This window comes from Catharus ustulatus, chromosome 3, assembly GCF_009819885.2.
Source record: "Catharus ustulatus isolate bCatUst1 chromosome 3, bCatUst1.pri.v2, whole genome shotgun sequence".
Classification (NCBI taxonomy): Eukaryota; Metazoa; Chordata; class Aves; order Passeriformes; family Turdidae; genus Catharus; species Catharus ustulatus.
Window position 1 is genome coordinate 37,269,076 of NC_046223.1, and position 13,364 is coordinate 37,282,439.

Sequence of the window (13,364 nt, forward strand, 5' to 3'; positions counted from 1 at the left end):
AAACAGATCCTGACAGCACTTTGCAACAAACTGCTCTTCTCTATGTGGAAGGAGCACAAATATTTCTTAGCAGCAGGCTTAGTAGTAACATCACAGCCCCACCACCACCCCTGCTTTAAAGGTAAAGGAGTCACTTCATACCTCTTGCATGGTAGAACAGCTTTGAAGGTTGTTGTGGAATTCCTACCCTCAGACACTGTGTTTCCTCCTTGCAGCGGTATAATTGACAACACAGGTGGGAAGATTCTTGTGCAGAAAGTGGCGGGGCACTCTGGTTACCGCGGGAGCTTCTCCAATGGTGTCCGGTCCCTGTCCCTGCCTCGCTGGAGGGAATCCTTCCTCGTGTCAGGTACCATTCCGGGCTGGGGCACTCCCCACCACTGACTGCTGGGCAGCAATGGGCACAGGAGAAGCAGCCTCTTGTTTCACACACCTGGTTAATCACCACAGGCCCACCCCACCCAGCTTTGGCAGGAATTTGGGCATGTGAGACACTTCTTGTTCTGGGTTTCCCATGCAAGGAAACACCCTGCCAGCCCGGTGCAGTCTGATGGCTGCTCTGGGCTGAGCCTTGGAAGGCACCTTAACTCCAGCACTGATGATAAAATCTACTGCTCTCCACCCTGGTCGGCAGTGCTGCTGAAGGAACTGAAAGGCCTTTTGGCCATTTGAAACATCCTCACCCTGCACCTGAATTTGTATCTCCTGGAGTGACTTCAGGCTTTTGCCAAACCCCATGTAGCCCTATTGTATGTAGGCACATCCTATATTAAGTGACTTGACTGGTGCATCCCAAGTATGTCAGGAACTCTCTCCACCTCTGTTAGCCAAACAGTTTTGATATCTAATCAGTGCAGGTAAATCCATCTCAATTTAATTCTCATTCCTTTTTCCTCCCCACAGTATATATAGGAACTCACTTGCATTTATTAATTAAATTCACAGATTTTCAGATTTTTCTTTTTTTTTTTTTTTTGCAAATTAGATTGCCTTTACACCAGCTTCAGATTATCTTAAACCTACTTGTACTCACTCTACCTGTATGAAGGAGGGTTGGCTTTACATTGCTTTACATAAAAATTCTAAATCCAACTTCTTGATACATTGGGCCAGTTCTTGCTGGTCTACACTTTTGGAGGTTTAAGATAGGTATGAACAGTTGATGTTACTTAACTCCAGCATTCCTGAAAAAAATCAACAGCTCAAGCAACTGAACAGCTACTAAAAATAATGTTATTTTCATGTGAAAATCTGCAGACAGCAAAGGAGGTCTTAGAAACTGACCAAAACAAACTGTCATCTTAATTTTGCATTCATGTATTTGGATGAACTTTTTTACAGTAGTCTGCCATGAGTATACCATATTATGAGAAGGATTTATTTTGGATGAGTAGGAATTTCCTGGAATGGCTGAATTGCTGCTTGTACTGGTTGCAGGTTTTTTTCTCCAACAAACAGCACATTGTAATTCTGATACATAAGTGGGAAACAGGATTTTTTTTTAACCTCAGCAGATGTTCAGTTGTCATCCCATAAAACTGCAGAAATTTTCCCATGAAACTGTAGGAATTTTTTATTTATGATAATGAGTCTTTATTCTTAATTAATGAGACACTGTTAAAGAAGATACAAGAGAAAGTTACAAGAGCATATCAAAGAACATGATGAGAAACCTGGGTATATGTAGGCATAATGAGATTTGTCCCTTGTGCACTTAATTTCAATGCACACTGAGTGCTCTCATTCATGATAGAAGAACTCTTAATTTATAAACTAGCTCAAATGTAAATCTAACATATCATATAACATACACACCATATTTTGTATATGAACAGGAAGAAAACTTTCACTATACCTACTGAAAATGGGAGAAATTTAGGGTTTTAGAGGAATTTAGAATTCTAAAACCCAGGAAGGCTGTGCTACTCATCTCAGCAGCCTGAGGCTGGATGCATACAGATCTCCTTCTCAGAAAGAGAGGAGCTGGGGATGTATTTTTTATGATTATGAGTCATAAAAAGCCAGAGCTGCATTAAACATTCCCCAATAAAAATATAAAGTCACCTAAGGCATTAATTTCAGCAGAGCTTTAGAGTCGAGTCCCTATTCTCCAGAAATTATCTTTCATCAGACCAGACCTATGTGCAATACTGTACCCTGGAAATGTGCCAACAGCTTATTCCTAGTTAGGATATTGTCACTGAGTTTGTGATGTTTAAATTGTGAATGAACATCCACACAAAAGAGCACAGAAGAGGAACCCTTGGGAGACCCAGGAAGTAAGAGGCAGTGGAGAAGGAGTTCTGTCCTCTGCGATTAAAGCAGCCAGCACACCAGGAGGTATGCAAACGCCTTGCTGTTCACTTTCAAGCACTGAAATGCACTCAGTTGAATGACTCCATTCAGTTTAGTGGGAGTTTTGCAGCTAGTGGGTTAAGAAAGTAGTCTTGAACTTCTGGGTTTGCTAGTCACAACTAAGTGTGAGAGGGTGAGCAGGCACTGCACTGTAGCAGCCACCATGACACAACTTGTATTTTGATGGCCAAAGCTGATGCTTTCAGCCCACACAAAACCACATTTTTAAGTATGTTAAGCAAACTCCAACTTAGATGTATCTTTTCCCAACAGTGAAAAAGACGTATTACCATTGCCCCAGAGAGCAGGGTCACATTCAGGTCATCCCTCAGGCCTATATGGTCACATATGGGATGCAAACTGCCGTTGATCAAAAATCCCAGAATCCAGCCTCCCCACCCTAGCTGGTGTATTTTCACAGCAGCAGGCTTCAGATTTACATTACATCACAGTTTAGTACAGAAATATTCCAAATTGAGATAAGATTATCATGCTATTTCTGCATCTATGTATCAACTGCTCATACTGACAACTCACTCTCTGTTGGGGATAAAGAGCAGCATTTAGAAATCACCAGTGGACCTGTAACTTTTCTGGCTTTCTGCCAAATTAGCATATCTCCCTAGTCCTTCTTGGCTCCTGATCCCATTTTAGCTCAGGGGGAAATGGGTGTGAAAACCTGCTGCCTTTCACTTAAACCAGCTTCCAACAGAAAAGCCCAGAAGGTGAGAAGGAAGCTCTTTCCAGTTTGTTCACGCATGCAGACTTACCAGCTCTGGTCTTTGATGGATTTGTGTTAACTTTAGTGGAGCTGCTCTCAGCTTATATCACTGTAAATGAGAAATTGTGTAGCTTTTTGCATCATTATCTTGTTAGTAACTCTAACCGCTTTGTCTATGGTTTTGTAATGTCATCTGAAATTTCAGAGAGGAGCAAAATGAAGGCGATAAGAGACATGAAAAGGGACAAAAGACAGAGACTCTCCAGCTCCATGGACATTCCTGCTCATTAGAGTTCCTCTAGCATGTACCTTTCTTTGTGTGCCACTGATGCCTTGGAGTGGCTACCTAGAACAGAGGCTAGACAGAGTTCAAAGAGTAAAGTAGATATTTCATAAAGGCCTTCGATAGATACACCTTGCAAAAGCCTTGCACAGGCTACTCCCCAGAGGGATGACAGTCCCCAGTTTCTCAGACAGATAGAAGTTTGGTCTATTTGCATATCAGAGGTTCATTGTCCAATTATAGCTTCAGGTAATGAAGTCATATTCCCCAGGTTTGCTCCCCCCGCCCAGTTCACTTCTGTTTATACTTTTCAGGGCCTGAGGCAGAAGGTGTCCTCAGTTCTCAGGCCTGGAAGGATTGTTTTACCTGACAAAAAATGTGAAGGGAGTTTACTAACACTCTATATGGAGTTCAGAGTTTCACACTGATTCAATACAGGATCTGAAAAATATAAAAGCTAAAAACTTAAGTCATCACCATTATGGGGGAAACAGCCCCTAGTTCCCAGGAGTGGCTCAGTCTGTAGGAATTAACTCTGTTCAGTGCTGTTGGTGCATTAATAGCCCAGGATGACAACTGGCATGCTTGCAGTGCCATATGTACCTCCTTAAAGAATCCCCCAAAGGAAGAGAGGGATCATCATGAGTCAGGTTTTGCAGGAGGTGGTCAGGTGGTCTCACCAGAGGTGGTCCAGATACATGACACAGCACAGCATCTCATAGAGACAGTCACCAGGCTCTGGAACACCTACATCCATCCTCCTAGAGGCCAAAGCAGTCTTCCCTGCTGGGCTTCTCTGCTGCACTTTTCATTCAGTGACGTATGTGAATACAAAAACTGTCCCAAGACATGGAATTGCATGGCCACACGTAGCAACAGAGATAGCGTCTGCTCTGGCACTAGAAGGATTTGTGGTTTAAAGCTTACCAGGGAAACATACCTCATTGTTTCAAGACAGGACTCTCATTTTAGATCTAAATATAGGTACCATATGTTCCCACACACAAGCACAGCCTTCTCTCACTGTTATTACTGCAAAAGACTGTTGCCAGAAATGGCATCTTGCTGAAGTGAGGTCAGAGAAGAATGCTGTGTGCGTGATGAAATGAATCCCACATCAAACATGCTTTCCAAGTCAACTGCATAGTCAGGCATTGGAGAAGGCTGCCTAGGGAAGCTGTGGGTTTAATTAAAAGTTGTACAGATGTCCTTCAGGAATGGTCCCCTTGTGCTTAATATCATTTGAGAGCAAAAGAATGAATTAACTGACCTCTGCAAATCCTCCCCAGTACTGTTTTCATGCTAACTCTTTTTTTATGATGCTGGATTTAGGCACTAATATCTTTTAGTAGTATGGTTTTGAGAGTCTGCCATCAAATGAAAGAAATCTTCACGAAAATGAGTTGGGAAGTAAAGAAGAGGGGTCTGATTCTGAATACCTATGTTAGATGAGAAATTTATCGAGAAAACTTAGATTTTGTGATGCCTTCTAATATGTATTTTTTGTAGAGGGCAAGCCAAGAAAAGGTGTGACATATCCATCAACTCTTGAATATTCTTCTTCAAAAAGTACAGCTGTTAAATCAGGCAAGTATTTGTGACTGACTTTTCCTTACATCCATTCACAACTATCTGTCATAGCTTCTCAGTTGTATAATACAAAGACATAACTATTCAGAGGCAGAAGTTCATGTATTCATTAGTGTGTTATCCAAATCACTCATGGGTTTTTTTTATCTTAAGTATATGGAAATCATCTCAGACAATTTCTATTTTTTGATCATACCATATTTCACAGACTTCCATTTCCTAATAACTTCCCCCTTGCTTTTGATCTGTTACTGAATATGATGTTGTACTGGTTATATGCAAGCATTTGAGGTTATACGTGTAACTTTCTCCTAATGTTACTCACGTTATTTCTTGGAATAGTGCTGGGAGTATAATATTAAATAGTAATATAATACAAATGACAGGGATGGTAATGCACAGCAGCTTAACTAAAAATGCTACAATAAAGAACTACTCTGTATAATCATTTTAGTCAGCATTCTACTCTGTAAGACTCAACTCAGTTTAAATAATTTAGTTGCTTGAAAAGGTCTTTGATCAAGTTTCACACTGGTGAGTAGCTGACATTCAAGTGCACATGGATTACCTCTGTCACCAAAATGACACTAGGTTTTGCTCCCTCTTACAGTTGTGTAAGGTTCAGACTCTTCCTTGTGGATGCAAACAAATAGAAAGTTAATGTCCCATACTACAGGAAACATGCAGTATCTTCTCCATGAACTCAAATGCCTGGCATTGGATACATTCATCCAAGACCACGGAGAGGTTACCTAGAGACTCTTCTCCTAAACATTATTGTTTGGTCCTTGGAAGAAAAGTACAGAGCTCTTTTCTCACAGAATCATAATGGTCAGAAAAGGTCACCAAGTGCAACTCAGCACTGCCAAGTCCATCACAACCATGGCCTTAAGTGCCACATCTATGTGTCTTTCAAGTATCTCCAGGGATGGTGACTCTATCACTTCCCTGGACAGCCTGCTCCAATGCTTGACAGCACTTTCCATGAAGAAATTCTTTCTAATATCCAGTCTAAACCTCCCTTGGAGCAACCTGAGGCCATTTCCTCTTGACTGACTCCCACCTCCTTTCAGGTAGAGAGCCATTAAGCCCAGTCGGAGCCTTGGGGGTTTTTTCCCATGCTTAAACAACTCAGTTCCCTCAACTGCTCCTCTCAAGCTTGTGTTCCAGCCCCTTCACTGGCTTCATTGCCCTTCATCTTTTCACTTGAACATGAGCAAATTTAAATCTCAAAGCTGTAGTTGTTCAGACCAAATATGCATTGCTCAATTCCATGCCTTTAATTTGTAATACCTTTGCATTTACAATCAAATAGGTACAGAATTGTGTATTTCTTGACCACATATTCCAGAAATTACTTGACTCAAATATTATGCACTCCTAGAAGGGAGGGTAATACCTTAGGAGTCTTGACTTTTTCTAAGTAATGTTTGTTAAATCACAGCTCATCATTCCCAATTGGAGCTGTACTTGAAATATCAGCCCTAACATTTCACAGCAGACCAGAGACAATCACAGCCAGGACTGAGCTCAGCAGCCTGAAAGCAATGGTGTCTTCCACCAGTGCCAAAAGCCACATAATATAAGAATCAGTGTAGAAATGGGGAGCATCATCAGTCAGGGTTCTGTCACACAAACAAAATCCAGGAACAAGTCTTCACTTTGTTCTTGAATCAAATAGTGTGAATAAAAATGCCAGGATCCTAACAACAAAGGCAGTGCATTCATGCAGAGAAAGCCCAGGATTGTCAGAGGAGCGAGCAACCATTACATCAAACCCAATGTCACTGCCTGATTTTGCCCAGCCTTGTCCCACAGGTAGCAAATGGATCCGATGGTCACAATCTATCTTCCTCAAGCCCTACTTGGCCCCATCAGCCCTCCTTAGATCTGCCACCTCAACTCAGCCATCTCAGCTGTTTTCTGTTAGAAACAGCTTGTCTCTGAGATAAAAATCTCTGTAATATGCAGCCAGGGCCATCTCATGAAAGAGAATTTCCTATTTACTTTTTAATATTAAAAAAAAGCTACTTTTTTCTTCTAATTTTAATTACAGAGACCACACTGTTCACTTTGATACTTAAATCCATTATCCGCAAGAGGCAAAGGCAGATCTTTGAGTATTACACTCACTGCTGTCAGATTAACAAAAAATCCTACTTCATACCTGATCAGCTGTCAGAGATGCAATTTTAGCCCTCCCAGTGATGCCAGAGATTCATAGTGCCTGACATTTTTTTGAATGCTCCTGGTGGTTAGAATGCTTCTCAAATGCTGGGCACGGCAAGAAAAACCTTCCCAAAATCATAACTCTTCACAGCTGCTCAAGGCTATTAAAAGATGTTTAGAAAAAACAGTACAAAATTTTAGGTAAACATTAACACTGCAGTAAATTCTCAAACAGTTTGATGCTGCCAAAAGACCTAAAGAGTAAAAAAAAAAAAGGAAGAAGAAAATCCTCCAGCACTCAGTTAAAAAAGCAGAATCATTATTTTGTTAGGTAGTAAATAAACTTATTAAGTATTCCAAGTATTTTGATGTCGCTGGGTTTTAGAAATAAAAAAGAACAAAAAATCTACTTTTGTCTTCTAAGCCAGTCCATGGCATTGAGGATTTGGCCCCATAATGATCCCAAAATGTCAGGCAAGAAAGAAATACATCTGAACATGAATTAGTGACTGAAAGATTGCACACTAGCAAATATTTCCAAAACAACATACACACATCTGACCCTGGTTCTACTACTCAGAGGAAAAAAATATGATGCAGTAAATCTTATGAGTATTGGCTTATTGGTGGCAAACTTTCATACTTCTCACTCACTGCAGAAATTCTATTGATACTGGCAGGACTTTTGGGCTGTAAAAATGCCTAAGTTGGGCATGAAGGATAGGAGGTGACTACTCCCCAGTCATTGCCTTTTCTCAGTAGGTGATAAAGCTCTGATAGGACTGCCAGACCTAACTAATGGCATGTGATGGGATGCCTTCCTTTGGAGACTGATAATCTCTAAATGGGAGACTTGAAATTATTTTCTTACAGCGCTGCCTTTTCTAATGTGCTCAATTTTGCTTCAGAGCCTAAAAAACCAGAGCAAGACCTAAAAGGTACGAAGAGTGCAGACACTGCTAAAACATCAGAAAAAGCATCAGACCAAGGTAAGGGTTGGGGATCTTGGTGCTCTTTACAGTATCCAACCCACCTAATCTGCCTTCAGGTGATATAGGAAGCATTTTGACACTGGTTACACAGACAGCTTTACCTCTCCCATCCAATCTCCTCTCCACAGCCCCTTTGCCACCAAACCAAACTGCAATGGTGCTCGAAGGACTTCTGCAAATTCAGAGAAGAGTTTAATTTCTGCTTGTCCTTTGTATGAGTTCAGGCTTTGTGAACTTGAAAATCTTGCATTATGGTTCTTGGCAATCTGCTATGCAGGGCACGTGCTCTGCAAACCCTTTGAAGATACTGTGAAAGAGATGGGTGCCCTGCCCACAGGAGCAGTGGAAACAGCTACCCACCAGGAGCCCTCCTCTTGTGTCAAAGGATTCACAAGAAACCCAGCCAACATGCACCAAGGCAACCGCTTTTCTCTGCTCCTACTATGCTGCTTCCTCAGGTTTTCTGCTAATAATGTTAGCTTCCAGCTTCCTTGCTCCTCACAGACTGGGGTATAAAGCTGGCCAGTGTGCCTGTTCCCCACTCCAGCAGCACAGGATCACAGGGGAAGACTCACTGTGCCCTCTGTTTTCTTTCTTTTAGTAGTTTCATGGAGCAGTACCGTTCAGCCCAAAAGGAGCCATTCATGCTGATTTTTTCAGCTGAGTTGTTTTGTTTTTCTTCTGAGCCCTCTTTCAGCATTATACCATTAAAACTGTCTCAGATCTGAGTTTTTCACTGCCTAGCATTAGGTGATAATTAATCCAGCAGACAGTTTCCCAACGATGCCTTCCAAAAGGAGAACATCCAGAAATAGCAATAAAATACAAGCTTGTGTTGTGCAGCAGTGAATAGAGCGTGCACCGTTCCCTTCCAATGCAGACAGTGTGTCAGGCCATCCCCAGGGCTATCAGCAGGGAGGAAAGGAACAAGACCAATGTTAACATGGAATATATTTTGGGGCAGTTTTTGGAACTAGATGGAAAAGATAACAGTGAAGAACCTTTTTTGAGAAAATTACTTGGAAGAACCTAAGCATGTTGATGATTTTCTGTAAGGATATTTAGGATGTATATTTTGCAACTAGAATTGTCACTGTTCTCACAGATTATACATTTTAAAAGTAGTAGCAACTGTGAGATGAGTCAAACTTGGATGAGATTTGCACTTTCCAGGTGGTGCTCTCCCCCATTCCCCTCAGCCAGAGCCCTGACACTCCCTGCTCTAGCTCTGACCCACTCCCCCAAATCATCTTTATCTGAAAGTTGTCTTTCTGTCAAAAACATTTCAGCGCTGCAATTTTTTTCTTGTCTATGACTCAGATTGGCCATCTTTACTACCAGATGCCAGCTGATTTCCATTTATATGGACCTTCTAAGTGCTGAATTACACTGAGAAAAGATGATGCCAAAACAGAATCTGAAACTGGCTGGTTGAACCATTCCATAGGTCTGAGACATCTGTCAGTTTGATAAGTGCTCCTGGCCAAAGCAGGAAAGTGCAGGGGGAACATTAATGCTGCAACAGGCTGTAGTCAGAACCCTCTGAGAGCAGAGTGCCACGCAGGCACCTGCACTACACACCCACAATGAAGGCACTAATGACTCCACATCTGAGGATGCTTGTGCCTATCCTGAAGAGATTCCCAGTTTCTGGGTTGCCTTAAACGTTGAGTGCTTATGCTGCCACACCTGTCACACATCCAGCCACAGTGACATGTCAATATTTATGCAGGGGACACAGTCCACAAAGCGCATCAGACAACTCCAGTGCCGACCTCGGTCACACAAATGGCCACCACAACCCCCACACCGACCACCACGACGACAGAGCCTTCCACCACAGTGCCACAGCCAACCACGACACCTGCAGCAACCAGAACCACAGCAGCTCCTGCCAAGACTGGACCTGGACTGCACAGGGTCAGAGAAATGGGTCAGTAGCATGGATGTTTGCATTGCTTTCCTCTGGACTGACAGCTGTCCTAAAATTTAAGGAACAAGATATACAGATGGATATACCATGATTTAGAGGATAACAAGTTCAGTAATTCAATGTAGAAATACTATCAGTGGAAAAAGATATGTAAGTCCAGCAGACTGATTCATGTGAAAGTAAGCTCTCCACCCCAAATGCTGTGATGATATTCAGGTGTAGAAGTCAGTAAGCAGTTTGACTCTCATGCCTAGACTGAGAGTTAATCTGTTAGTAAACAGATAGGTGAAGACTCATTTTAGAATTAATTTTGTGATAACTTTCAATAGATTAAAATTTTTGTAACAGCTTTTGAATTCCAAAGAGTAAAAACACTGTGAAGGAATACTCATAATTTTTTTTTGCACACCTGATTTTCCTTAATTTTTCCTTCTTCATTTATTATTATTCATTAGCATTGTGGGGTTTTGCTTCAATAGCTGAAAATCCAAATCTCTCATTTTTAGGTTCTAGCAGTGTCCACCCAGCGTACGCATCTGTGGTAGCTGCAGCAGCAAGTAAGTATGGTGAAGTAAGTATGCCACAAGGCATGTAGCACAGTGTATTTTAGGGCGGCAATGATTCAATAACCTTTCAAGCCTCAGCAAACTCAATGGCTGAATCCAAGTCTGGATTTAAACTGAAAAACAGACGCTTGGCCTGAATGTCAAAGATGCTGATCACCACAGTTCTGAGGAAGCCTTTCTAGCGAGTATCTGCCCATTTCAGCTCTGACAAAAGCTGGGTTTTGCAGAACTTGAGACAAAGATTTTGCTGTTTGAATCATGTTTTCCCATTACTTCCTTCTGTCATACTCTTACAAAGGGAGATTTGATTTAGTTGTAAAATACACGACACAGAGGGCAGCATAGCCATCTAAGCTTAGGGCTGAAAACTTTGAAATGCTGACATACATTAAAACTCTTCTCTCAAAAACCTCAGGCTGTGGTTCTGAGCCTGGCATCCATGTGATGTTATTCCTGGCTTGCCACTTGTTATTGACAGCAGAACAGCGGCTGCTCAGAGCTCGGCATCGCGGTCCAGGAGCCAGCTCCCAGTCCAGCCCATAGCCTGCAATGCAAGTATATAGAGGTGTTTTTCCATGCACTGTGCAATTGCTCAGCTGTGCAGTCAGGAAAAGGAGAATATTGTCAAGTGTTTGAAAGGTTCTGAGCATAGGGATATGATTGCTTTTGAGTGAAAAGGGAGCTGGGCTATCATTAGCTTTCATGCTCCATAGCTATTTCTGAGTGCTTTCAACTCAGCTTTCCTCTCACATACATTACTGCAGTCATCCCCACTGCCAAGTAATTCCCAGCCAAGAACATGGCAGGGCGAATGTCTTTTGGGTAATTCAGATCTTGAAGAGAAGCATAATGAAGTAAAATTGGGTTGTGAGTGCAGAATAAAGGCAGAGCTGGAGGGGTTAATCGTATCAACTCAAATGTGCAGGTAGGTATGTGCATGGCAGGATTTACAGAAGTGACCACACGATTCAAAGGGGTTTAAATTCTGTGGAAATCTGCATCATTCAGTACCTAATGTGCCTGTTAACTTGGCTCTGCTTGTTGCTTTCTTTTCTATTTCCCATTCCCACAGGCTAAGCACATAGGAGGGCTTTACTGTCTTTACTAGCAATTAGGAATCCCTGTTTGAGGCTCCCTAGACAGGGAGATGCATGTTGAGAGTAAAGTTTTGGCAACACTGAAATCAGTGGGAAGGTTGTATTTGTCTTCATTAAGACAAGTAATTTTGTCAAAAAATTGAAAACAAACCCCAAACAAATCAAAATGAAAAAACAACCAAGAACCCCAAAACAAAAACCTCTCAAATTTTCCAATGCTTTCAGTGGTCACTTAATTGTAATTCGGACACCTCTTTCTTCACAATTTTCTTTACTGAAGTTTTAAGCATAAATTAATTCCCAAAATATTTAAGTTATCAGAGCTAACAACAGGTTATTGTGAGCTGGAGTGGTAGAGACCCATTTCTAATTTCACAGACTTCATTTCTAGGATTATGTCCAGCATGTCAGTACCTGACATCTGGCTTCCTGAATTCTCCTGACCCCTTCTTGATTCTGAAAGACAAAAGCTGGATAAATAAAAAATACAGAAATTACAAATACAGTTTTGATGTTATGACCATACATAAAGCAGTTTATCAGTCTTCTCTGTCTGAGGAGCTTTTACAACCCACTGCTATTATTCAGGCCAGAGTTTCTGGCTGTTGGCCTTAACCAGAGTTTGGCTTCACTGAACAGAATCAAATGTTCTCCTGTCCATCCTGGCTCACAGAGACTCACAAATCTACCTCTCACTGTGCACTAGTCGTTTGCCTGCAAAAGACACCTCAAAAGTAAATAGCTGTGAAACAGAGCACAGTTAGAATGAGCACACCATTTCCAGCCACTGGTACTGTCAATATTCACAGGAGCAAAAGAAAAGCAGGACTTGCAGATTAGAGCATGAGAGCAGGGGCAAAACTGCCCTAGTTCTTGCTGTTCTTTCCCCTTTATCTTCTGTTTGTCAAAGATAGAGTAACATAAAAAATAATGGAGACTCTTCTCCATTGCCAGACCCCTGCTCCAAAGACTTGATGTGCCAGAACTGCCAAAACTACTAAATGCAAACTAGTGTGCCCTATGACAGCTGGTTCCTGCCTGCCCTCCCAGGGCTTCTACTTCTGTCCCACAGCACTTTATCCAGCACACTCCCAAGGGCTACAAGGTCACTTGTTCTCTCCCATCCCAGCTCTTCAAGCAATCCTTTATTTTACAGCAGCTTGGACCCTAGATGAGGTCTGGGACAAAATCCAGTGCTTCCGTGAACACTGCAATCATAAGTCATGTCATGATCCTTGGTGCCACATTGAAGCACTGAGCTGGCAACCAAGCATCAGGCAGTGATTGCTTGGGTATCCTCAGGTGAGGTGCTTTCCTGCCCTCTGTGCACAGATGGGTTTGATGCTTGCATCTATTTTCAGACAGGGACTCTAAGCTGGGCACTGCTTACCATGGTGCACTACACAGATTTCATCCCCAGCTGTGACTTAATAGGGCAGTAAACAGAAAAGTGTTGAAAGGACATGGGATAGTGGTAGAGTAAGTGTTAGAGAGGGCATTGAAAGCTCTTCTCCAGCAGGAAGACCAGTAGGGCTCATGCCTTCAGGAAGCACTGGACAAACATTCCATCCTGGCACCAAGGAGAACAGGTGTTTATTTTTGGATGCTGCCTTTCTCCCCAAGGTATCCCTGACTACTTAAGCACATTAGGGGTGCTG

At 42.1% G+C, this 13,364-nt stretch overlaps 1 protein-coding gene across 6 annotated transcripts in view; it reads left to right on the forward strand.

Annotated features, from left to right (window-relative positions):
• VIT (vitrin) overlaps positions 1-13,364 on the forward strand; it is a 53,763-nt gene that overhangs the window by 18,948 nt on the left and 21,451 nt on the right. For all 6 annotated transcript variants that reach the window (XM_033056665.2, XM_033056667.2, XM_033056668.2 and 3 more), the window contains exons 5-9: positions 216-349; positions 4,869-4,946; positions 8,027-8,107; positions 9,843-10,043; positions 10,550-10,600. In XM_033056665.2, the coding sequence (XP_032912556.1) occupies positions 216-349; positions 4,869-4,946; positions 8,027-8,107; positions 9,843-10,043; positions 10,550-10,600 (545 nt within the window). The remainder of the gene's footprint in view (positions 1-215; positions 350-4,868; positions 4,947-8,026; positions 8,108-9,842; positions 10,044-10,549; positions 10,601-13,364) is intronic.